The 23,565-nt window shown below is 44.5% G+C and overlaps 1 protein-coding gene across 1 annotated transcript in view; it reads right to left on the reverse strand.

Moving 5' to 3' along the window:
* The window catches only part of LOC147009457 (uncharacterized), a 40,608-nt gene that overhangs the window by 10,331 nt on the left and 6,712 nt on the right, over window positions 1-23,565 (reverse strand). Inside the window, exons 2-3 of the mRNA XM_085861976.1 lie at window positions 15,270-15,464; window positions 12,569-12,679 (exon numbers count right to left, since the gene is read on the reverse strand). Of these exons, the coding sequence (XP_085718102.1) occupies window positions 12,569-12,679; window positions 15,270-15,453 (295 nt within the window). The 5' untranslated portion in view covers window positions 15,454-15,464. The remainder of the gene's footprint in view (window positions 1-12,568; window positions 12,680-15,269; window positions 15,465-23,565) is intronic.

The following is a 23,565-nucleotide window of genomic DNA, read 5'->3' on the forward strand; positions in this document are numbered from 1 at the left end:
TCAAGGTCAAAGGTCAAGGTCACTTTGTCGAAATCAGGGGAGTCGACGGAACCCTTATTTTTTGAGTAATTTTGATCGGATCGTCTTCAAACTTCATGGGAATATAGCTCATGGTCTGGCGCTCAGCTGATTGATTTTTGGTGGCGATTGGCCTTGACCTTCATGGTTAGCGCCTGAGGTCAAACATATTTGACCCCAAGGTCAAATTTTCAAGTTTTAGGAACCATATCGTGTAGTACCTCAAATTGAACACCTCAATGAGTGCTTTCTAGATATGTCAAGCTTGAGACATTATGACGTCATTTGGTGACGTTATGAGGCAAAAGCATATTTTTCATGGTTACTCTGTAGAACGATTCTCATTGGAATCTCTCGTAGGCAGATATTCCTCAAGGAGTCGCTCCTGGTGGATAGCAGCTCTGTTCACCTCAGTGTGACCTTTAAGAAGTCACACGTGGTCACCTTTTGGCAAGATACGGGTCACGCTGCGGGTGACATTGGTTTATTTTATTTTTTTAATGAGGTCATCGGTGCCTTCACTATAAAATCATAATTGAATATGTAGAATGCTAAATCCAATGAGTATGAAAAATTTTGAGGGTCATCTGGCGATAAAATGGTCCACAAAACTTTTTTGATGACATCATCAGTCACGTGATTCGGCAGCCGTATTGTTTTTTTGTGTTTTTTTTTAAACCTTCAAAAATCTTCGTTGAAATGGCTGAACAGATTGAAGCGAAACTTTACACATATGACCGCCTATCCATGATGAACAAAAGGTTCACACATAAGTCACAGGTCACATGTTTTGGCAGCCATATTCAGGGGTTTCCTTAGAAGCCGTCTACTCAGAGAAAAAATGTCAAAGGTCGCCACCTACTTCAGCGCCGATTTTTCGATTTTTTTTTTTGGTCACCACGAAATCTCTACACCCCCTGTTTTGAAATCCGAGACGAAAACACATTAGTATTTCGATAAAAGCGGGCTTACTTTTACTGTTAGTACTCTCGCCAGGTCCAGCACAACACCGACCTGAAAATAACACAAGCAGCTAAAACACGCCTCCTGCAATAGAGAGTTCTCTGCTTTAGCCTCGTTTTGGACTGTTGGCCTGATACCCTGATACCACACAGCAATGACCTCAAGAAAATAAACTTTGTAGGCCTCGCAGTTTCGTTGCCAAAACGATGGCATCGAAACGAAAATCCCTGTTTGACTTTGGATTTTCGAAGAAGTCCAAAGACATGGGAGGTAAGCTTCTGGCCATCAGTAATTGGTCTAAACTTGCACTCTCGCGAGTGTGACGTTGTTGTTTCACGAAACACGTGTTTCACCTCATCCATTTTGAGCTTTTGTCAAGTGATGTGGCTCCAAAATACACGGTCACCAGTTGTGCCTTTTTAATTTATAAAGTAATTAGCTTAAGCTTAAAGCAGCTTTTGTACATGTTATTATTCGTGGTTATTTGCACTGAAAATCGCCGTTTATTCACTGAAGTGAAGGCCAAGTATGAGCAGCTGTGAACTGGCCAACTGAATACTGCTACCACAGGTACATGCATGTACCATAGACTTTCGAGCTTTTCTTGACGGTATAACAACACGATAATGTAAGGTGGAAGTTTAACAAAATTGGGATTCTGACTGTGACGCAGTATTCACACTGACTGTTTGACTGATTGAAGCTCGCTGACATCAAATAAAGAAATTATCAGAAAACGAGTGAAGTTAAATACATGTTTATCATTCATTTTCAAACAATAAACTAGTCTAAAGTTATTAGTTTGAGCTGTTTATTAAATCAAAACAAAACAATAAAATAATAATAAACAATATTTAACAAAGCAAAATGAAATTGCAGAGGGAAAATATGCATAAAATGAATGAAAGAAAATTTACAAATATAATACTTAGCTTCCCTATGCTTAAATAGTTCATCAGATATTTAGGGAGTTGTGAAGTTTAGGTGTTGTCATTGTTTGAGGTGGCCCTCAACTTCTGGCTAATGGTAGGCCCTTTTGAAAAGCAGTTTCTCACAGTGATGAATACATTTGGACTATTTTCAGTTACTCCACTGCTTAACATCCAAGCAATTTTCATTACATTTAGTGAGTGGGGTGTGGGCTACATTAAAAATGATAGCATGGGAAACCTATCAATTCACAATTTTTCATTTACAAGTATACAGCACATGTACATTTTAATTATTTGCTATTTGCAGAATTCCCTGAACCTCTCCCTGTCCCTCCACCTGAACCTCTCCCAGTCTCTGAACCTGAATCTGTCCCAGTCTCTGAACCTGAATCTCTCCCTGTCCCTGCACCTGAACCTCTCCCTGTTTCTGGACCAGTCTGCTCTCCCTCTCCTGAACCAGTCAACCATCCCACTGTAAATCAACCGGCGAACTCTTTCTCACTTTCTGAATCTGCCAGGACTTTGTCACCCTCTCTGCAAGAAAATCAACTTGCAGTTCCTGATCCAGTGACACCGTCTACTGCAGCCAACTCATTAACATTCTCTGAACTAATCAACTCTGGCATACAGTCTGAATCATCTAGTTCTTTAATGGTAGAAGAAACTTTAACATGTAGCTCCCCCATTAATCTATCTCATGATATCTCTATGTGTAGTGTAAAAGATCTTGATACATCTTCACCTAATGAAAGTCCTGGCCAGGATGTAATCAATAAATTGTTGGGAGAATTATTCTCAGAAGCAGAACGTATCCACACAGTTTACAAATGCCAAGTTACAATGTTGGAAATTAAGTCATACTGAAATAGAAAGACAGAAAGCGAAATCGAGATTTAGCCATGAATGGCTGACAGATCCAGTTACACACTGTGGCAAAACAGGATTGTATTGGTTGGTTTACAGTGAAACCCAACATGGCATGTTTTGTATTCTGAGCAAGAAACATAATACAGTAAATAAGCAGAACAAGTCTAGAATTTATAACACAGAGCCAGCCTGTAGATTTAAGAAAGTTGCTTTATTAGAGCACTCTACATCTGAACAGCACAAATCTGCTGTTATGGCTGAACTGATGCAGAGGGTGTCTGTGTTTGATAAAGAGCTTAAGGATAGAAAAACATTTGAAATGAGGTATTGTACAATGCTTCCATGAGCTGTTATTTCCTTGCTAAGGAAGACATTGCTAACAAAAAAACTTAAGAACTTCATAGAGTTCCTCCAAGTGGTGGGTCTCGCCAATATGAAACATTTCCGCCACCAGTCTAGTAGATCAATCCGAGAGATCATTATCACAATAGGTAATGTTATGAAAAAATTGTGACAGACAGAGTTTCAAAAGCACAATGTTTTGGCTTATTGATAGATGAGGTTACTGACATTTTGGTATCTGAATCGCTGCTTGGATTTTTTAGCTATGTGAATCCATCAACAGCAATGCCACAGGTAGATTACCTTTTTACAAAGGACGTTCTGAAAAACTGTTTCAGCAACTGTTTCAGCAAATGCTGAAACTATCACCAAACTTGTTACTGAAAGTCTTGAGGAATGTGGGCTGCCTTTTGACAATCTAAGTAGTTTTGTGTCAGATGGTTGTAGTGTTATGATGGGGGTGAAGAATGGTGTTGCAGCTCGGCTGAAGCGGCTTAAGAAATAAATTATTTCAGTGCATTGCATTTGCCATAGACCTGCTTTGGCATGCTCTGGTGCCAATGATACTGTTAAGTATATTGCCACAATTGAGACTATTCTTGTATAGCTTTGGAGTTTTTTCAACAACTCCCCCAAGCGTCCAGCACTGTATGTCAAAATACAAGAGGAAGTTAAAAGAGTAAATTTAACAAATCACTCAAGAGATAGCATTGTTCGCAAAGTACGTAAATCGTGCCGTACAAGGTGACTTTCATTGCAGAATAGTGTAGACTATAGAGGCTGTCTATATGGACATTCTGCCTTTGTTACTGACTCTTCGGCAGTGCAAGGAGCAAGATGCCATTGCCTGTGGTTTGCTAAGTAAGATGAATTCTGTTAAGTTCATTGGGGCAATTTATATACTGATTAAAATTCTTCCACACTTAGGGGCACTGAGCAAAACATTTCAGAGAGGCACAGTAAATTTTGCTAGAATAGAGCCAAGCATTCAGCACACTCTTTGTGAGCTAGATAAAATTGTCAGTGAAGGGGAGGTTGTGCAAAATCTGCAGAATTATTTAAAGAAGGGTGGTAGGCTAGAGAGTTGCGAGTTGAAAGTTACACATTTTGACAGAGATCAGGTTTCTAATCTACTACAGAAATATGTTCATGCCCTAAAGGAAAATATCCAGGAGAGATTCGCTGAGTCCAATGTCCTCACCAGCTTCAGTGTATTTGATCCGAATTCAGTACCTGAAGCTGATGACCATGGATTTTCAGAGTATGGTGCAGATTACATTGACCTACTTGGTGGTCAGTTTTTTGAGAAAGCTGGTCAGCAGAAAGTTGTTGCTGAGTGGCAGAATTTTAAGTTTGAATTAAATTCATGGAAAAAACATGTGCCTGCTGAAGTACTTTCGTTAAAATCTAACCTCACACCAACAGAATGGGTACTTAAACAAATCTTATCTAAGAAACAGGAGTACAAGCACTTTTACCCCAAACTGGTAGAGCTTGCAGAAATTTGTATGTCTCTGCCAGTTTCCAATGCATGGCCAGAACGGGGAGCCAGCGCCCTTAAGTGTATCAACTCAAGAATGAGGTCAGCAATGAAAAATGACATGCTAGATGCCTTGTTAACAATCCCAATCAATGGTCCTCCAGTTGGCTCAAATGATGCTGAACTCCTTATCCGACAATATGTACTTGACTGGCGTAGCCAAAAACCTCGACAGAAACTCCCAAATCAACGACTTGTTAGTGTACCATCAACTTCGTTTGCATGTCCCCAAATTCTCTTGACTGATGACTTGCCTGTCGAATCAGAATTGTCCCCTCTGACTGAAAATGAAGCAGTGCGACAATTTAATGTAGCAGACATTTCATCTGATAGTGACAGTGCTGAAGTGTCACGAACCACCGTCCCACGCCGCCCATCGGCGCATTATCTTCTGCTTAATCACTTTGCCGTGGCTCGTAGAAGCGTGTGCTCCACACTGGTCCCCAAGAAGACTGCTCCACATGAACGTATGCAGTCTCATAAGGCACAATTGTGTTGCTCAACTTGCTAAATGACTATAGGTTAAACACTGTTAAACAGAACTGTAAACATCAGATTCAAGAATTTACACAGAACATATACAATTTGTACTTTGCTCGGTAACGTTTCTTCATCCCAAATACATTTTAAGTTTACTAACTTTCAATCATTGATTATTCAATTACATATAATGTCATTTGTTCATTCCTGCAAGAATAATATCATAAAGATGTTGGATACGTTTGCAACTGAAAATAGACTGTGAATTCATGACTACTTTGATCCTGAAATTTGGACAACATTGTTTTGAAAGTTGAGGATGGAGAATGTTTGTAGCACAAAAAATCTAATAAACTTTTTGAATGTGAAATCTCATTTATGAATTAATTTTTCTTTCTATAAAATATATATAGCGACTCAGATTCCCAAAGGACTTGATTTTAATACTAAACATTGATTGAAATATTGTTTACCGGTATACGAGTTTGTCATTGGTTTGACAACAGAAATGCAAGATGAGTATAACTCCTAGAATGTTTTGTATAGATATCAAAAATATCACACTTCCTTGATTACTGGAATTAAATTATATCACAATAAGTCTATTACTTCAATCAAACTTTAGATCCTGATGTATACAGAATTTGCAGTGTTAATAGTTTGGTTTGCACATTTTACCCAACATTATTATAATAATCTAATCCTTCGTGCTCACAGCATTCATACAGCAAACCCTGAACAGTCACAGAAGTGAAATGGAATATGGTTTCCTTAATGAATGCTAGTTCATCTACACTATTATTATGTAACACACTTACTTCAGATTGCTCACTGTACTCCACCATGTGCAGTATCATCTCCCTATTAAGAACTAAGGTATGGCCCAAATGTTGCTAAAATGCCTCTCTTTTAAAGTGCTTAGATACTCCATCTTCCAGACACCTTGGTGTGCCCTAAACCATGGCCTTAAATTAATGAACCCTGTTTAAAAGCTGCTTGAACTAACTATACAGTATAGCTGAATTTCAGTCAACCAGTCAGTCAGTCAGTATGTTAATGCAACTACATCCAGTATAGGCCGAATCACCTGTTTTTGTGGAGTTTTCCACCCCAACAGTATGATAATATGAGAACTATTTCATGTCAGAAATCATGCTAGAATGCATCTCCAGCCATCTCGGATCCTCTGGCTTCCAGGGCCCTAGGCGGGCCCTGGACCCCGGCCATACAGCTACGCTCGCTTCGCTCAGGGAGATGGTAACTTGCTATTTTTTAATGGTAGCCTCCTACTCCAAAAAATAAGGAAACCCCAGCATATTGGATTTACCCTTGTCGATACAATTTCTCCAAAATTAGCATAATGGGTTTGAGGGTGATAAAAAAAATGTTGCCAGTTAAACTTGATTTAAAATGTGTTGTTATCATCCTTTAATGGAAAATGTACTCAAATATGACATGATTCTATGTGCTTGAACATGTATCTTTTAATTTACATAATCATATCTTTCCTCTGCATTGAAAGATGATCAACCTGTCTAGTAAAGATGTTCAAAACAGGCTGACCTTTTAAGTAAAGCTTCACTAATTATTCACCAAGTCCTGATTGCTTCAAGATAATATATTCTTGCGGACCCGGGGTCGGGCGAGAGGACCATGAGGGGTGGGGGGTGGGTGGGGGTTCCCACTACCTCGGGTTCCCACCCGAGGAATTATTCACCAAGCTACCTCGGGTTCCCACCAGCCTCTCCGGAATTACAGGCCGTCACACACGGATAGCTCAATCACGCGGCGGGTCGCTGATCGACCGTGAACGCCAATAACTAAACCACGTGACTTTGGGTCCTCTGTCTATTGGATATCGATTACCTAATGGTCACGTGATCTAATTTGCAGGGTAGACGCCCTCGGTATGCCTTGTTCAAGCCGGATCACCTTACCGGATCAGATGCAGCCGAGCGTAACTGCAAAGGACATACATACTGGCTAGAAAAACACATCATTGGGGGATAACGTCCCAGCTAAGCTAAGATGCGGGCCATGCTCGACCAATGAAGGAAAAGATGAAAATGAGCTGGGAACATTTCTAAACAAAGCATTTATTTACAATCAGGCGATGAAAGGTATGTGGTACAGTATATGGGTTTATTATTATGTACAGCAGGGATAGCAAGGAATTTGTGGGGTGCGACAAAAGGCAAGGAATTTACAAAAGCAGACAGAGCAGACTATTCCCGTTATATCTTCTACAATCTTAACTTATGCTACAACAGGTGCCATCAGACACACACACACACACACACACACACACACACACACACACACACACACACACACACACACACACACACACACACACACACACACACACACACACACACACACAGAAGATTAGATATATAGAAGGAAGGAGAGCAGATGAGGACTAACAGCCTCGCAATGCCTGGCACGGTCAGCCGACGCGCAACCCAGTACACTTTGGGGGATGCTCCGCTTGAGCAATCCCACCTGAAGAGTCGGCGCATTATCTTATGCTTGATCACTTTGCCGTGGCTCGTAGAAGCGTGTGCTCCACACTAGTCCCCAAGAAGACTGCTCCACATGAACGTCTGTCACACACCAACCCCCAAGTGTAGATGCAGTGACAGCAGACAAAAAGCAGTGAAGAGAGGGTGGAGCAGAGAAGCTTTGGAGGGGGCGAGGCAACCAGGCGAAGACGAGTGCGAGGAAGGCAGGCAGGCGGAGAAGAGCAGAGAGAGTGGACGGCTTCACGATCCAGCTTTTATAAGCCCCGGGTGAAGGGTGGGGTGACGATCCGAAGCGACGCGCCGTGACCTGAATCGCACTTCCTTATTGGGCTACACGGCAGTCATAGACACACCCTGCCAGGCTCCTGGGGCTGGAAGCGGTCACATGTGCACATCTGGTGCGACACGGCCTGGAGCTCCATACCAAACTCCTGGGCCACCCCCCCCTACAACCACCGTCCCACGCCACCCGTCCTGCCATGTTCTCGCGACTGGACGAGGGTCGCCTCGGTCCCGTGCGCCCATTCGGGGCATCCCCAGCGAGATGCGGTTGGTGCTGATGACGTGCTTGGCTTTTCCCCACATCACACTGTCGAGTGGCCTGGGCTGCGCAGCACGCCCCTAATGGGTGGCGAATTGTATCGAAGCGGAGGTGCGAGGAGACGCGGGATGATTTTTCCCATGTGCAGATGTTGGTGGTCAAGTTGGTGAGTTGTTGGTGAGCGAATGTTGAGCAAGGTGAAATGCTGTTGTAAATTGGCACGCAGATTTTAATGAAAGGGCGTGCCATGCGCGCGCCGGGCAGCATCTTTGTTCTTGTTGTGAGTCTTTCACAGGTAGTTGTTTGGTGCTGTTATTCTTATTGTGTGTTTGCTTGCGTGCTTGCTTGATTTGTATCATGGATAAAAGAAAAAGGTTGAAATGGAAACCAGGATTGAAAAGAAGATAGAGATATAATTTTTAGACCTAGCTATTAGACCCACGCAATGCTCTTCATCCTGTTAACCCACTTGATATCAGGGAAGGTCTGACTGCACGAAGATGAACGAAATAACTGCCGAGGGATCACTGTATGTTGGGTGCCAGTGCCTTTGAGGCATGCAGTTTTGCAACAATATATTTCCCAAGCCTGTTAAAAATGGTCTTTTAACCTACATACCATAGACTGATATGAAATCCATCAGTGCTCCCAAAAGAGATGCAGTCTTGATGTCATTCTGTGCTGGGAGAGAATCTACACATCTGGGTTTTAAATATATTGTTACGGTTGTGGAAATTCGCAAACCACCATTCAGGTCCCATAGGTGAGATATCTCTGAAAGTACATGTGTAGTTAGCCCCAAACCCGCTGTTTAGAGGGAATAAATGTGATTCATTCGGGCTGCGACGTTTTGAGATAGCCGTTTTTCTGTTCTATCTTTATTTTGAACCAACCGCCATCACACAACAACCACCAACCACAACGCCGCTTCACAACAACAACAACGCCAACAGTCACGACCTTTACCTTCACAACTCGCTCCCAAACATCGCATCATGCAATTCCCAAACGCACCATGACCATCAAACCACCACCATAAACCCTCCACCACCCTCACCTTCCTCCTTCTACCGCCATTCCCACACCACTTGTGACCACCGAGCGTCGGGCTGTCCTGGGCTCGTACAAGATACGCGCCGAGCCGCAAGTGCAAAATGTGGCCTTTCCGAGGAGAATTCGGATCAGGAATGCTACACGCCCACTTCTGATCCGTCCAATCAGCAAGCGCGGGGCGGCTTGGCCCCGCCTCCAGGCGCGTCTGTGTGGAATCGAGATATGCAAATTCTAGGATCAGGGGAGATTCACGCCCCTTTTCCTCCGTCCAATGGGCGAGCGTGGCTCCGCCCCCGAGCTCATCCTGATCCGGAAATTTGCATATGGGTTCTCCTGCCGGCCTATAAAACGCCGAGCAGAAAAGCAGAGTTGAGTGGCAGAAAAGCGAAGAGAGTTTTGGGGCAGAGAGAAAGAAGAGTTGTTGCGCAAGAGTTGTTGTTGCGAGGCAGTCAAGTCGGGTTGGAGCGCAGAGTGGAGTCGGGAGGCGAGGGCGTCCAGGTGATTTTCTGCAGTCGGCTGAGGAGAATTGGGGGAAGAGTCCGAGGAGCTCGGGTCGAGGCAAGGAAGACAGCGGTCGGCGACGAGGTCGCGGTGGAATGGCTCGTCACGGGACCCAAGCAAGCCAGCTATACTCTTTCCCCAGAGCATCAACAATTCCCACCTTTCCCCCGAGCTGAGATAGTGCGAAAAGGGGGCCCCGTTCCCACCCCACTCCAAGCGGTGCCAACGAAACCTGCGAAGGAGCACGAAGTCGGGGCACCGCCGCGCTGCCACATTTGCGGCTCATCACGAAGACGCGGGTAGGACCCCCCCCCCCCCCGGGTCTCGCAGGCCTGGCCGCTCCTCCAGGTCCCGCGCACACATTGGCCTACGGGCCCGTCTGCCCCCTTGTCTTTGAGGGTGGCCTTTTCTTTAGCTTTTGAGTAAATGTGTTGTTGGCGCCATCTGCAAAGTAAAACTGTGTAAGTGTTGCCGTGTGTACGCGTAGTCGGTTGAAGATCTGCATTGTTGTTTTTGTTTTAGTTGCTTTATATGTGCATTCTGATGACTGTTTGACTATATGTGTGCTCTCCGTGTGCCGTGGAATAAATGTGCATCATGTTGAACTGTTTTCCCGTTTCGCTTCGTCTTTTCTTTAATTGAATCTCCATCTTGCTTCACGTAACGGGTTCGTCGTGGGCTTAATACGCCCGATAATTAATCGGAACCGTCGAGGCCGACGATAACACCGCTCAGTTATCCCGATAGCACGGAACGGATCGCTTAAGCGGCCCGTGTCCGGAGTCGACCTGCGGTGAGGTGCGATCGCCCAGTCTACCATCCGCGTGGGTACTTAGGGAGGTCGAGTTTGGCGAACAACCCTATCCCACGCGGGTGGCCGATTGGCACAATCGTGGTGAGGCCGAAAGGCCCACCCGTGACTAGCTCCCAGCGTTAGTCCGAGAGGGTCACGACAGAATTGTCCGTCCGGTGGGCGATGTGCCGCGATTCGAGTCACGTGGCCGTTCGCACGCCGGCGGGCGCGAATTCGCAACAATATGTAACAATCCTTCACCAAATCAAGCTAGCTGCTGTACAAAGGTTGAAAATGATCTCCACTTGGGAATACCAAGATTTGACAACTGTGACACTAGCGTTTGGAAATTAAAAATGAACTACGTCTCACTGAACACTATATAAAGAACTCAACATTTCCATGTATTTTAGAATCTGGAGGAAGACTGCCATTTTCTCTAGATTACTCCGAATGCGCATATGTATTTGTTTGTTTGTATTTGTTCATGTTGTTTGTTAAATAAATGACTCAAATGTGCAGGATGACTTAAGAATTTCTTCTACACCCTCAAACACATAAAAATCTTCTCCGGAACGGCTAGAGAGATCGAGGGGAAACTTCACACAAATGTTCTCCAAGGCATGCGTGTACAAGGTTGTGAAGGAATAATTGATGTCACATGGTGTGGGCAACCATATTTGATTTAAGAAAAATATTAAATAATGTTTTCTCTGCAACCACTGAATCAATCGACGTCAAGCTACAATTAATTATGGTCCAGTAGTGTTCGGGAATATGTTTTAAATTTTAACTCCGATCATTTTTTTCAGTGATTCTTCACCACTTTGAGATTTGGCCAAACTAATATAAAGCACGGTCTCCAAAAGTTGTGGACGGCTTTGGATGAAACCTGGACAGGTTGGATGTGTGATCATGACCGATTAGGATCTGGTTACGAGAATTATTTAATTTTCTAAGCGATTCTTCACCATTGAGAGATAGGGCCAAAAACGATATAGTACTGTCTATGATATTTCAAAAATGAATTGGGCCTGATATGTTCTCGTGGATCAGGCATTATGTAGCGAAGGTATGCGCTCTACAGAGTTCCTTTATAGTTTAAGAAATAAAACGCTTGATTTTTCTTTATTGATGGTTTTGATGAACCTAACACAAATGTTTCCTTAAAAATCGTTTGTTTTTGTTCATATTTGTGGTGTAAAATGTTTTTTATACTTTTGAAATAAAGACATAAAAGTCAAGTCAGTCTGTCTCTGTTTCTGTTTCTGTTTGTTTGAAACATAAAAACTCCCCCGAACCGGTAACGATTATGTGTGTGCGTGTGAGTGTGCATGCGTGCGCACACGCTTTCAGAAAAGGTGGTCTCATAAGGCTGAACATAGTTGACGTGCTCTCCCGACAGGACTTCAAAGCTCACCACTCCCTCATGCCAACCACAATATTGGTGACACACGAGCCACAATTAAGCCTGGTGTTGGCTTAACGGTGAAGGTGGCTTGCTCAAGATTTTTTTGGTCTTGAGTTCAAATCCCTCTCTAACGTTGAATTAACACCAGGTGGTTTGACTCAGCCTGTCATCCTTCCGAGGTCGGCAAAATGAGTACCAGCTTACTGGAAACAAGGGGCAATGCACAGCCACGCCAACAGAAAATGATGCAGCCACAGGCTGCATACGAATAAATGTGCCACAACCAACCCAACCCGATTATCAGAATACTGTTTCCTCGTTTCTCTCTCCTCTTATCTTATTCCTCCTTCCTTGCTCATGTCCAACTGTGGCCTCACTGCCAAATTGTCAATTTGTTGCCTTTTTTCAGGATACAACAAGGTACATCATTGTTGGTGAAAATATTTCACCAAATGATGAAAAGGAGAATGGATGTTTGAGACATTTATCTACCATCATGGTTATTACTTAAAGCAATGAAATCAAAACATCGGGTTCCCCCCAAAGCATCAGAGTACATCGTCAAAATGTCCCACTCAAAATGTAGAGGCATTGACAGAAACCTTCATGGGGATGGTTCTTGAAGAAAGAAGCTTCAGAGTCATTTGATTCTGGTAGATCCAGTTGGACATCAATATCGTTCTCAGTTTTCACTTCCACTTTCACAAATAAATCTGGAAAAAGTAACTTTTATGAAATGAAGGCAATCTTATGTCATGTACATCGGCAGTCTTATGTCACATTCCAAACTCTCAAAATAGCTAAATAAATATTGTATTAAAAACACTTCCTTGAGGAGAGAAAATAAAACATTTCACAAAGGGAATAGCATCGTGTCAAAGCCTTAAGATATCAAAGCAATATATTCTGCACAAACTGCCTTGGTGGTGCAAGATGCTTGTTACCCAACCACAACTTCAGTGGGAATTTCACCACCACCAAAAATCACAACCAACAAAATAGAGAAGGCAAGAAAGATGTAGAGAAGCCAAAATTCAGGTTTTCTCCAAAACGTACATTGATTGGCAAATCACATACAATTACGATCCAACATGTGACGTTTACTATTTCTATTTTTTTTAATTTGTCTCAAAAGTCCACCCTCATGGAAAACTAAATGACAGAGTGTGGCACATTAAAAGAATGACAAATGCAGGGAATGAAATGAAGATGCCAAGACATGTAACCATGTGATGAGGGAAGTGAAAAGGATCAAATTAGTCAACAAGTGAAGAAAAGCTCAGGAATGGGTTTGGAAAAAAAAAGTGTTGATGAGCAATTATTGTATTGAAGGACCGGATTGTTAAGATACCTGAGAAGTATGCACACACGACTTTGAGCGAACTAGCTTAAGTTCAAATCACGGTCCACTTTTAACTGCCATCCTGGTTTTTCACATGCAATCAATTCATCCATGCACCCATCGCCGGCCCTCAGATGAATATTGTTATGTTTGTGGAGGTAGATGGAGGAATCTAATGGGGAATATAGCATTGTGTAGTGTTGCTTGGTCTGTGGACATGTAGGAGGCATCTCATTGTAACTAAGTAGGGAACCTGTGAGCTCAAGTATTACGTGTCACCAAAGGAGGGGGTGGTGTCGTGTTAATTAGCTGGGGTTTAATAATAAGCTTCTCCAGTATGTAATCACCACTCTGTGATTTTTCCCATTGTTTTTATATTTCAAGATCGGCAATAAAGGCGGGGAACACGTCCCTAAAACAAGCAAACATGCCAAGCGGGCAGAAATGCCCACGTTAAAAGGGTGACACAACAGGCGAGTCACGCACCCGAGGGATGATTGATGGGCATGACATCAGAGGCGAGCCGAGCGGGTAGAGGCCCCGCCTTCCCGGGTTTCGTGCGAGCAGCCCACGCCCCAGAGGGGCAGGATATAGGCGTGATCGAGAGGCGTCGGATGGGGAGGCTGGCGCATTTTGAGAGGTGTCGGACACAGGAGGCTGGCGCATTATGAGAGGCGTCGGACTCAGGAGGCTGGCGCATTTTGAAAGGCGTCGGACTCAGGAGGCTGGCGCATTTTGAGAGGCGTCGGACTCAGGAGGCTGGCACATTTTGAGAGGCGTCAGACTCAGGAGGCTGGTGCATTTTGAGAGGCGTCGGACTCAGGAGGCTGGCGCATTTTGAGAGGCGTCGGACTCAGGAGGCTGGCGCATTTTGAGAGGCGTCGGACTCAGGAGGCTGGCACATTTTGAGAGGCGTCGGACTCAGGAGGCCGGCGCATTTTGAGAGGCATCAGACTCAGGAGGCTCATGCATCAGCCATGGGTCTCAATTTTGGTTCTCACTTTCAGCCATGATCTTTCTTGGGGAAACCACATTTCTGTGTTTGCCTCCAAAGCGAGAGTGGACATCTTCCATTTTGCAAAATCCTTCCTTAGTACACCTGAACTGTAATCCAGTAACAAGGCCTTTATCGGCAGCAAGACGAGTCCTGCTCTCCCTTCTTGTCTGGCAACCCTCCCCCACATCTTTCTCAGCTTGATGCTGTGGAAACCAAGACCTTCAAGATTATTGAAATCTCCCGCAATGAAGCCGAGTCAATGGGCCGATCACTTTCACATCGCCCAAAAGTTGGTGGTATATCTATGCTCTACCGCCTCCTTTCTTGGTCGTGCACCCTCTGCTCTTTTCGTGCTTTGGCCACCCCACCCCAGGTTTCTGCAGGGCACACGCGGTCCACCAGCAACCCTTTCTGGTGAAACTCTAAAAAATCCAGAATCACTGATGAGAATGTGGAAGTTGTTTCCACAGGTTTGGGTGTGTGGGGGGGGGGGGGGGGAGACGAACAAAAGTATGGAGGCAAGCAATATCGTTCTTCTATTTAGGTGTACAAGATAGGTGTTCACCACAATCTGAGATCATTCCGCATCCAACTAAGATATTTTCCACCCCAAATGACCCCTTTCTGAAGCACTAACTCTTTTCAGGTCATTGTGATTTCCCCCCTATTCCTCACCTCTTTACGTGTGTTGGTGAGTTGTTGGTTAATTTGTTATTTTTCTGTTTCATCCCTACTTTCCCCTTCCTTTTCTTGTTACATTTCATTCCACTTGTGTGCAGCTTGTTCAACCCGATGTGTCCTTCTCCCCTCCTTCATTTCATTCTCACTTCCACTCTGCTATTGTTGTTTCCCCCTTTCCATTCTGCTCGTGGTCTTTCAAGAGCTTCAATCATGTACACAAAAGAAAAAAAAACTCAGCACAAACACAGATCCCATCAGAAGTGATGCAAATCACATGACTCACCATTCAGCTGGTTGCTTTGCTCCTCTTCCAGACCAAACGAGTCTACATCCTCTATTTTTATCTGCAAAATCTCAGAAGATCCTTCTGGCTCCTCAACCTTCATTTCACACCCGAGCACAGTCTGCTGTTCCGATTCTAGCTGCACACGACAGGAATCCTTCCAGTAGCCAACTTGAGCGTACATGGTGGGTGAACCTTTAAAGAAAGAGTAAACACACCATTCACTCTTAAAGATGTTTGCTCCAACCTGAGTACCTTGATCCCAAACAATACCTACATGTGAAGCAGCTCTGTACTTGAGATCTTATTCTTTACCCAAATCAGTTGCAGCACTTTAAACATTCAGCCACAAATGCACACACCCTTTGATATCCATAAAAAAATAAATTGTACATGTTGCAGGTTCTTAAGACAACACAGAACAGGAATTGTATTACATGTTGATGTAAATTTTGAATTGGCCACATATAAAACAAACAAGTCTAGATATTCATTTAAAATCTAAGCATGTTCAGCAAATTTAGGATGAAGACAATCAATGTTGAGAAGGCCTTACATACAAGCACAGGGCATGACCACTGGCTTTCAGGTAACAGATAAGGAACCCACTTTTAAGAATATTGGATGGCACAACAACATTCACCGGGAACGTGTCCATTGCAATTCAGTTCAAGTTCATCACATTGGCAGGTAGTACTGGGTCACCTTTAGTGGAGATTTAAAGGGAAGACCATTTGTATCATTCAATAGTTTGAACACTGTCAGAAAGTTAATTTTTCTTTGTAGATTGAATGAATATATCTGCATAGGAAAGACCAAGAAGAATCGTCAAATCCCAAAATTCTAAATGTTCAACAACAGACAAATGGGCAGGATTGTGGGGTTTTCATCATTTTCCTGCACAGCAGGCCCTCCTCCAACAAGAGGTTCCACATCATGGTTTTGCTCTATCACGGTTGAATTATCATGGTCAAATGTGCCAATCACTGCATGGGTCCTTCACTCTATTATGGTCTGGTGTGGAGGAATACACAACCCCAGATCTCCGCCTCACCTCACATCCCCACGATGTCCTCCATTGCACACTCAGTTGCCGTTTCAATATCGTGCCGCACAAACTGTTATTACGTGAAATAGCGTGATTTCGTATTTGTGAGCCTTTTTATTACATTGTGGGGTGTTTGTGACAGTAATGAGTTATGAAGTACACCATGTGAGGTTTTAATGAAAAAAGGCAGATTAAACATTATCAAATGTTACTTAAAGGTCTCCTGACACGCAAAAGTACTGAAATTTCATTTATATATGTCCTATAGGAGTTTTTCATCATGATTTCAGATCTGACAATGTTTTTTCACAATACTCATTCTGTAAAATGTAAAATTAGAAAAACAAACCTCTTCGGGAACGCCCCTAAAAATTCTCCTGAAAGGGGTGTAACCCACATGACATCAACTACAGGATTACAAAGGCGGCACGTAAATTACTTGGGTTGGTGGTCTACGTGATTCTCTTGGCTTTCTGTGTGTTTCCACATTTGATTGGTCGACTCAATTGCTTCGTTCATTTCTGCTTTAAAAAAAAATCGAACATTTGGTTTTGAATAATGGATGGCATGGACTTTGATTTGTCTGGTAACGACAGTGAGTGTGAGAGAAATTAAGGATTTCGGTCTGAATCACATGGAGAATTGTCGAATAACGTAGTCACGGGAGGTGAAGTTCAGGCAGCTGGAAATGAAATGCGGCCTTAGCAGTTCGAGCCCGAAGCAGAACAAGCAGAGGAAAATGGCGATGAAATTCCCGGAGTTCATGATGATCGGGAGGACATCGAAGGAAGACTTGGCAATAACAACTGGTTAGACAAAATCCTCTTCGTAATTCAACAATGTAAATTTGACTTGCATACTGCTCGATATCAGAAATATTTAGTGAGGTGACGTGACCAACGCAGCGCAGCGGACATGGTTCTCCGCGGCGAATAAATCGCAAGCAAGGCTGGCGCATGTCATCGGCCGTATCTCTCCGCGCATAAGACGAAGCAATCTCGCTGTCCGGATACGATGAAAACTTGTGTGCAGAACACACCTTGTGACACAATTGTCTAGAGTAGTCCGATAAATCTGACGTTCGTTGCAATTTTATTTATGTTATTCCTACTGTCGTCATGTAGCACCAGTAGAAAACAATGAAAACTAGAGGGGGAGCACTCGGGAGGGTGCAAAACCTCCGCCGTCAATACTGCTGGGTCACTCAAGTGAACCTTATATCTTATTCATTAAATATGATGTCAACAGTGCTGAGAGTTATAGTTCTTTTCTCCATTTTTTTTTGGGGGGGGGGGGGTTGGAAATCACTGAAAAACATGTAAAAATGCAAAAAAAAATAAAAAATAAAAACATCTAAATTTTGTTGAAAAAAAAGTTGCAAAAAATTTTTTTTCTCTAACAATTTTTTTTGGGGGGGGTTGGAAATCACGTAAAACATGTAGAAATGCAAAAAAAAAATTTCCTTTTTTTTTGGGAGGGGGGTAACAATTTTTTTGGGGGGTTGGAAATCACTGAAAACATGTAAATATGCAAAAAAAAAAATTTTCTCAAACAATTTTTTTTCGTGGGGGGGTTGGAAATCACTTAAAATATGTAGAAATGCAAAAAAAAATTCTCTATTTTTTTTGGGGGGGTAAAAAAAAATGGGGGGGTTGGAAATCACTTAAAACATGTAGAAATGCAAAAAAAAAAAAAATTTTCTCTAAATTTTTTTTTGGGGGGGGGGACCAAGTCCATAATTTAATGGCATGATCTTTGGACCATACCTAACCCCCCCCCCCCACCAAGTTTCGTCGAAATCCGTCGAGGAGTTTTTCCGTAATACTGTTCACAAACAAACAAACAGAAAGGGGTGAAAACAGTAACCTCCATCCATCTTCGAAGATGGCGGAGGTTAAAAAAGAGAATAATAAATAAAAGCTACAGCACGTCAGATTTATCGGCCTAGTAGTCTAGAATCTAGAGATCTCGAGTCAATCCACTCTGTGCGAGTTTCTGTATGTGATGTCTCACTGCGATTCGCTGAAGTCAACTTTTTTAGGGGCGGGGCATAGCAAGTTGTGAAAAGCACAATAAATGATCGAAATATTGGTCCAATTATCCCATTTTTTGATTTTAAAAAAAACATGGGTGATTTCTTCACAAGGAAGGTCAAGTTAATATATAAATAAGCAGAAAGTTTTGCATGTCAGGGTCAGGGGTCACGCTGACAAGGCGAGGCTGTGGTGATTCCTACCACGTCGGCTTTGCCGGGGTCAGGGGTCACGCTGACAGGGCAAGGCCCTGGTGATTTCAACCAGGTACGCTTTCCAGAGGTCGAAGGTCATAGGTCGGGGGTTGGATTTTTCCACTCCCCCGGCCTATATAAGGGCGAGCACAACGGAGCTCGCGGCAGACGGGGGCAGACGGGGGACGGTCGATGGAGAGGAAGCATCTTCGGAACGAAGCTCAGGTCGAAGTTGAGGGGCGAGGTGCTGAGTGGAGCAGGGACGCGGAGAAGGGCTCAGGGGCAAGCCAGAGGGCTGAGTGGGGACCACCACCGGTGGGCTGAAGGGAGCGGCAGCAGTTCCCCTCTCCCAAACCGAGCTTCGCGCTGAGAGAGCGCCAATAACTCCCATCTCGCCAGGAGGGCATCGACATTGCTAAAAGAGCCTCAACAACCCTCCCCATACCGGGCATCAACAATCCCCCCCCCCATCCACGCTGAGAGAGCGCCGGTAACCCCGTCCGTTCCCCTCCCCAACCATGGTGCCCACTGTGAAACACGTGCCTGCGCGGAGAACACCGGAGAGAGCTCACCGGCCACGCCAGGGGCACGAGGTCAGGCACGACTACACTGACATTGCGACTTGCCCGCCATCGCGCCACGAGAGTGCGGGTAAGACCCTTCGGTCTCGTGGACCTGGCCGCTCATCCAGGTTCCACGTACATTTGGTCCATGGACCTGTCTGCCACGCTTGTCTGTGAGGGTGGCTTTTCTTTGCTTTTGTGTAAATGCATGTGGTGGCGCCGTCTTATAAGTTGAATTGTCTCAGTGTGCGTGTGAAATAAAGACACTTTATTCGTGGTAAATTCTTCATTTGCTTGCTTGACTGTACATACGTGCATGATTTACTGTATGGCTGTAAATACGTGCCTTGTCTGAGTGTGAAATAAATGTGCTTGTTGAACTGTTCCCCATTTCGTTGCCTCCTTTCCCTTGTTTGAAAGTTCCATCTTGCATCACGGAAGGAATTGGTAGAAGGGTGTAAGCACCCAGTAAATAGAATCACATCCGTCGGGGTCGGCGATAACACCGCTCGGTTATCACTGAAGCACGGAACGGACCGCTTTAGCGGTTCGTGTCCTCGGCTGGCCAGCGACGAGGTATGATCGCCCGGTTAACTACTCGCGCAGGTACTTAGGTAGGTCGAGTTTGGCAAACAACCCTATCCTACGCGGGTGGCCGATTGGCATGATTGTGGTTAAGTTAAACCCCCACCCGTGACTGGCTCCTGGCGGTAGTTCCAAGGAGGGTCACGACTGAATTGTCCATTCCGGTGGGCGACGCGGTCGCGATTCGAGTTACGTGGCCAATCGCACGCCGGGCGGACCGAAATTCGTAACAATACGTTTCCACCAACTTTGCACACCTTTTAATTTATTTATTTTTTGTATATATTGTCAAGGCCCGTATGAGAGCTAACATACAACGCACAGCAAGGGGGGCATGAGACTGTGGGTGCGAGAGGGAAGGACAAAGCAGTGGGGAACAGAGACATTAGGAGATCTGTGGAAGGGAGAGGGATGTGGTGGGGAATATGGGGTATACAACATGGACATTACAGGGACTTTCAAGAAGGAAAGCAGAGAATTTGAAGGAGGTGGGTTTGGAGTGGATTAACGGGGGTAGAAAAGATCAAGGTTTTGGATGGGGGAAGACAAGAGGTGGTGGTGAACAACTGTTTTGAAGGCCTGGAGGGACGAATGGGATTGAACAGAGTGTGGGAATTTATTCCAAAGGCAGGAAAACAGAGGAATGAAAGGGTGAAGGTGAGCAGTAATTCATTATTTTGGTAGTTTTACCAGAAGGGGGTTGCTGGCGGACCTTGAGCGCCCTGCAGAAATATGTGGGGGGGGGGACATATTGCAGACAGAGCAGGGGGGGTGAGACTGGAGAGGAGACGGTAGAAGACAGAAAGACCACCGACCTGCCTGCGGTGAGAGAGTGAGAGACCCAAAGACTCAGCCTCACCGCAGGAGATACCAATGATCCTAAATGCCTTGGTTTCCACAGCGTGAAGCCGAGAAAGTTGAGAGGCAGAGCACCAGCCCAGAGGCAAGAGCAGTACTCCATCAGGCTGCGGACGAAAGCTTTGTACGAGGTCAGGAGCTCAGGTGGGCCAAGGAAGGACTTTGCACGACAGAGGATTCCCAGTCGGCAACTGGCTTTGGGGGCCAGGTTGGAAATGTGTCTTTCCCAGGAAAGATCATGGCAGATAGTGAGAGCCAAAAGCTTGAATGAAAGGACTTCATCCAGCATTGTTGCGAAAGTAGATAGAGGGGTTTTCCAAATGACCTTTTCAGAGAGACATCGTGAGAGCGTGACATTTGTCAGGATTGAAAGACAAGTTCCACTTGTTGGACCAGTTTGTGATTTTATCCAGATCTGCAGAGAGCGAAGAAGCTGCAGCTTGCCGGTCTGAGGGAAGACTCCACCCTCTGCCGTACCATCTGTCATCAGCAAAGAGATAAAGAGGATTTTCCAGAATCTGAGAGAGATCATTGATGAAAACCAGAAAAAGAACAGGGCCCAGAACGCTACCTTGAGGAACTCCAGCCTGGACAGGAAGAGGGAATGAGGGACACACATTGACTGCTACAGGAGAGGAAGTCTGTGAGCCATGAGTGGAGATGACCTTGGATACCATAGGAAGAGAGTTTGGTGAGTAGGGCAGGGTGCCAGACTGTGTCAAAAGCACGTGATATGTCCAGGGATATGGTTCTGATTTCATGTCCGACATTGAGGACCTCCATCCATTGTTGGGAGAGCAGAACCAGCATATCCAGGGTAGAGTGACCTGGTCTGAAACCAAATTGATGATAGGAAATCAAGCCATTGGAGAAGAGAAAGGATTTAACGTCAGAAGCGATGATGGATTCCATCACCTTGCTGAAGATTGGGAGAAGGCCGATTAGTCTATAGTTGCTGGGATCTGTTTTTGCACCTTTTTATGCAGTGCAGTAGTGTTTGCCGATTTCAAAGCAGATGGCAGATGACCTTGAGCAAACAAGAGGGTGAGTAGAACAGAGAGAGGGTGAGCAAGAGCAGAGTAGGAGGTTTTTAAGACAAGTGGGTTGATGCCATCTGGACCGGTTGCAGAATCTGAGGTGAGGTTTAACAGCAAGCTCTCCACTTTGTCAGAAGAAAAGGACACAGAGTCCAGGGACAGTTGAGTGCGACTGGGTAAGGTGGGTACAGAAAGCGATGGGTTTCAGACACCTTGATTGGGTAACATTTGCTCATTCTTCGGGACAAAACTCTTCAAGCTCAGTCAAGTTCCGTGGGGAGCGTTTATGGACAGCAATCTTCAAGTCATGCCAAAGATTTTCGATTGGATTTATATCAGGGCTCTGACTGGGCCACTCAAGCACATTTATCTTTTTGTTCCTCACCCACTCCAATGCATCTTTGGCTGTGTGATTCTGGTCATTGTCATGCTGAAAAGTGTTTTGTCCCAATTTCAGCTTTCTTGCAGCAGGTCTTCCGCTGGATTTGTCTGTATTTTGCTCCATCCATTTTCCCTTTCATTCTGACAAATGGCCCAGTCTCTGATGAGAAACATCCCCATAACATGATGCTGCATCACCATGCCTCAAAATAGGGATGGTGTACTTTGGGTGATGTGCGATGTTGGGTCTGCACCAAACGTAACATTTTACATTTAGGCCAAAAAGTTCTATCCTGGTTTTGGGGGGACCACAAAATGTTTTTCCACATGGCTTCAGAATCTCTGGAGTGGTTTTATGCATCCCTCAAATGGGACACAAGGTGGGCATTTTTGAGTAATGGCTTCCTTCTTGCCACCCAACCATACAGGCCAGACTTGTGGAATGCTTGTTGTGACATGCACACAGTGACCAGTCTTTTTTTTTTTTTTTTTTTTTTTTTTTTTTTTTTTGTATACCTTGGTCGAGGCTCGTATGAGAGCTAACACACAACTCACAGCAAGGAGGCATGAGACAAGAGGGGTGGGAGTGGAAGGGACAAAACATTGGGGAACAGACACAGGTGAACTGTGGAAGGGAGAGGGATGGGGATGGGACGGGGAACATGGCGAGGAGAAGATGGACATTACAGGGACTTTCAGGAAGGAAAGCAGGAGAATTGAAGGAAGTGGGCTTGGGTGGATTATCGGGGGTAGAAAAGATCGAGGATTTGGATGGGGGAAGATAAGAGGTGGTGGTGAACAGCTGTTTTGAAAGCCTGGAGGGAAGAATGGGAAAGAATAGAGTGAGGAAGTTTATTCCAAAGGCGGGAAAAAAGAGGAATGAAAGAGTGAAGATGAGCAGTGATTCGTGATTTTGGTAGTTTTACCAGAAGGGGGTTGTTGGCGGACCTTGAGCGCCCTGTGGAAATGTGGTTGGGACAAATCGCAGAGAGAGCAGGGGGGGCAAGGCTGGAGAGGAGTCGGTAGAAGACAGAAAGACCACCGACCAACCTGCGGTACCATAAAGGCCTGTCTTTACCATAAAGGCCTGTCTTTACCATTTCTTTACCATAAAGGCCTGTCTCTCAAAGTTGTCACTGGCCTCTTGGTGGCCCTTCTGATCAGTCTCCTCCTTGCTTGGTCATCCAGTTTTGGAGGGATGGCCTCATCAAGGCAGGGTCTTTGTGGTACCTTACGACTTCCACATCTTAATGATCGTCTTGACTGTGCTCCAAAGGATATTCAAGGCCTTTGAAATACTTTTACACCCATCCCCTGATCTGTCCCTTTCCACAACTTCATCCCGGAGGTCTTTTGAAAGCTCCTTGGTGCTCATGGTCGAATCTTTTCTGTGAAATGCACTACCCAGCAGAGGAAACCTCCAGGAACAGCTGATTTTATTCTGAAACAATCAGAATCACAACAGTTGAACACAGATGAAGGGCAATTAACTTGGTGTTTAGGCCAATTAAACTCCATCTCTGAAACCACACTAAGGAAAAAATTGAAACTTGGCACACAGCAAGTACTCCTCATGGGGAATAAGTGATTATTTTAT

The sequence above is a fragment of the Eptatretus burgeri genome, chromosome 17 (assembly GCF_056783735.1).
Source record: "Eptatretus burgeri isolate ZD-2024b chromosome 17, Ebu_testis_v1, whole genome shotgun sequence".
In the NCBI taxonomy this organism is placed as follows: Eukaryota; Metazoa; Chordata; class Myxini; order Myxiniformes; family Myxinidae; genus Eptatretus; species Eptatretus burgeri.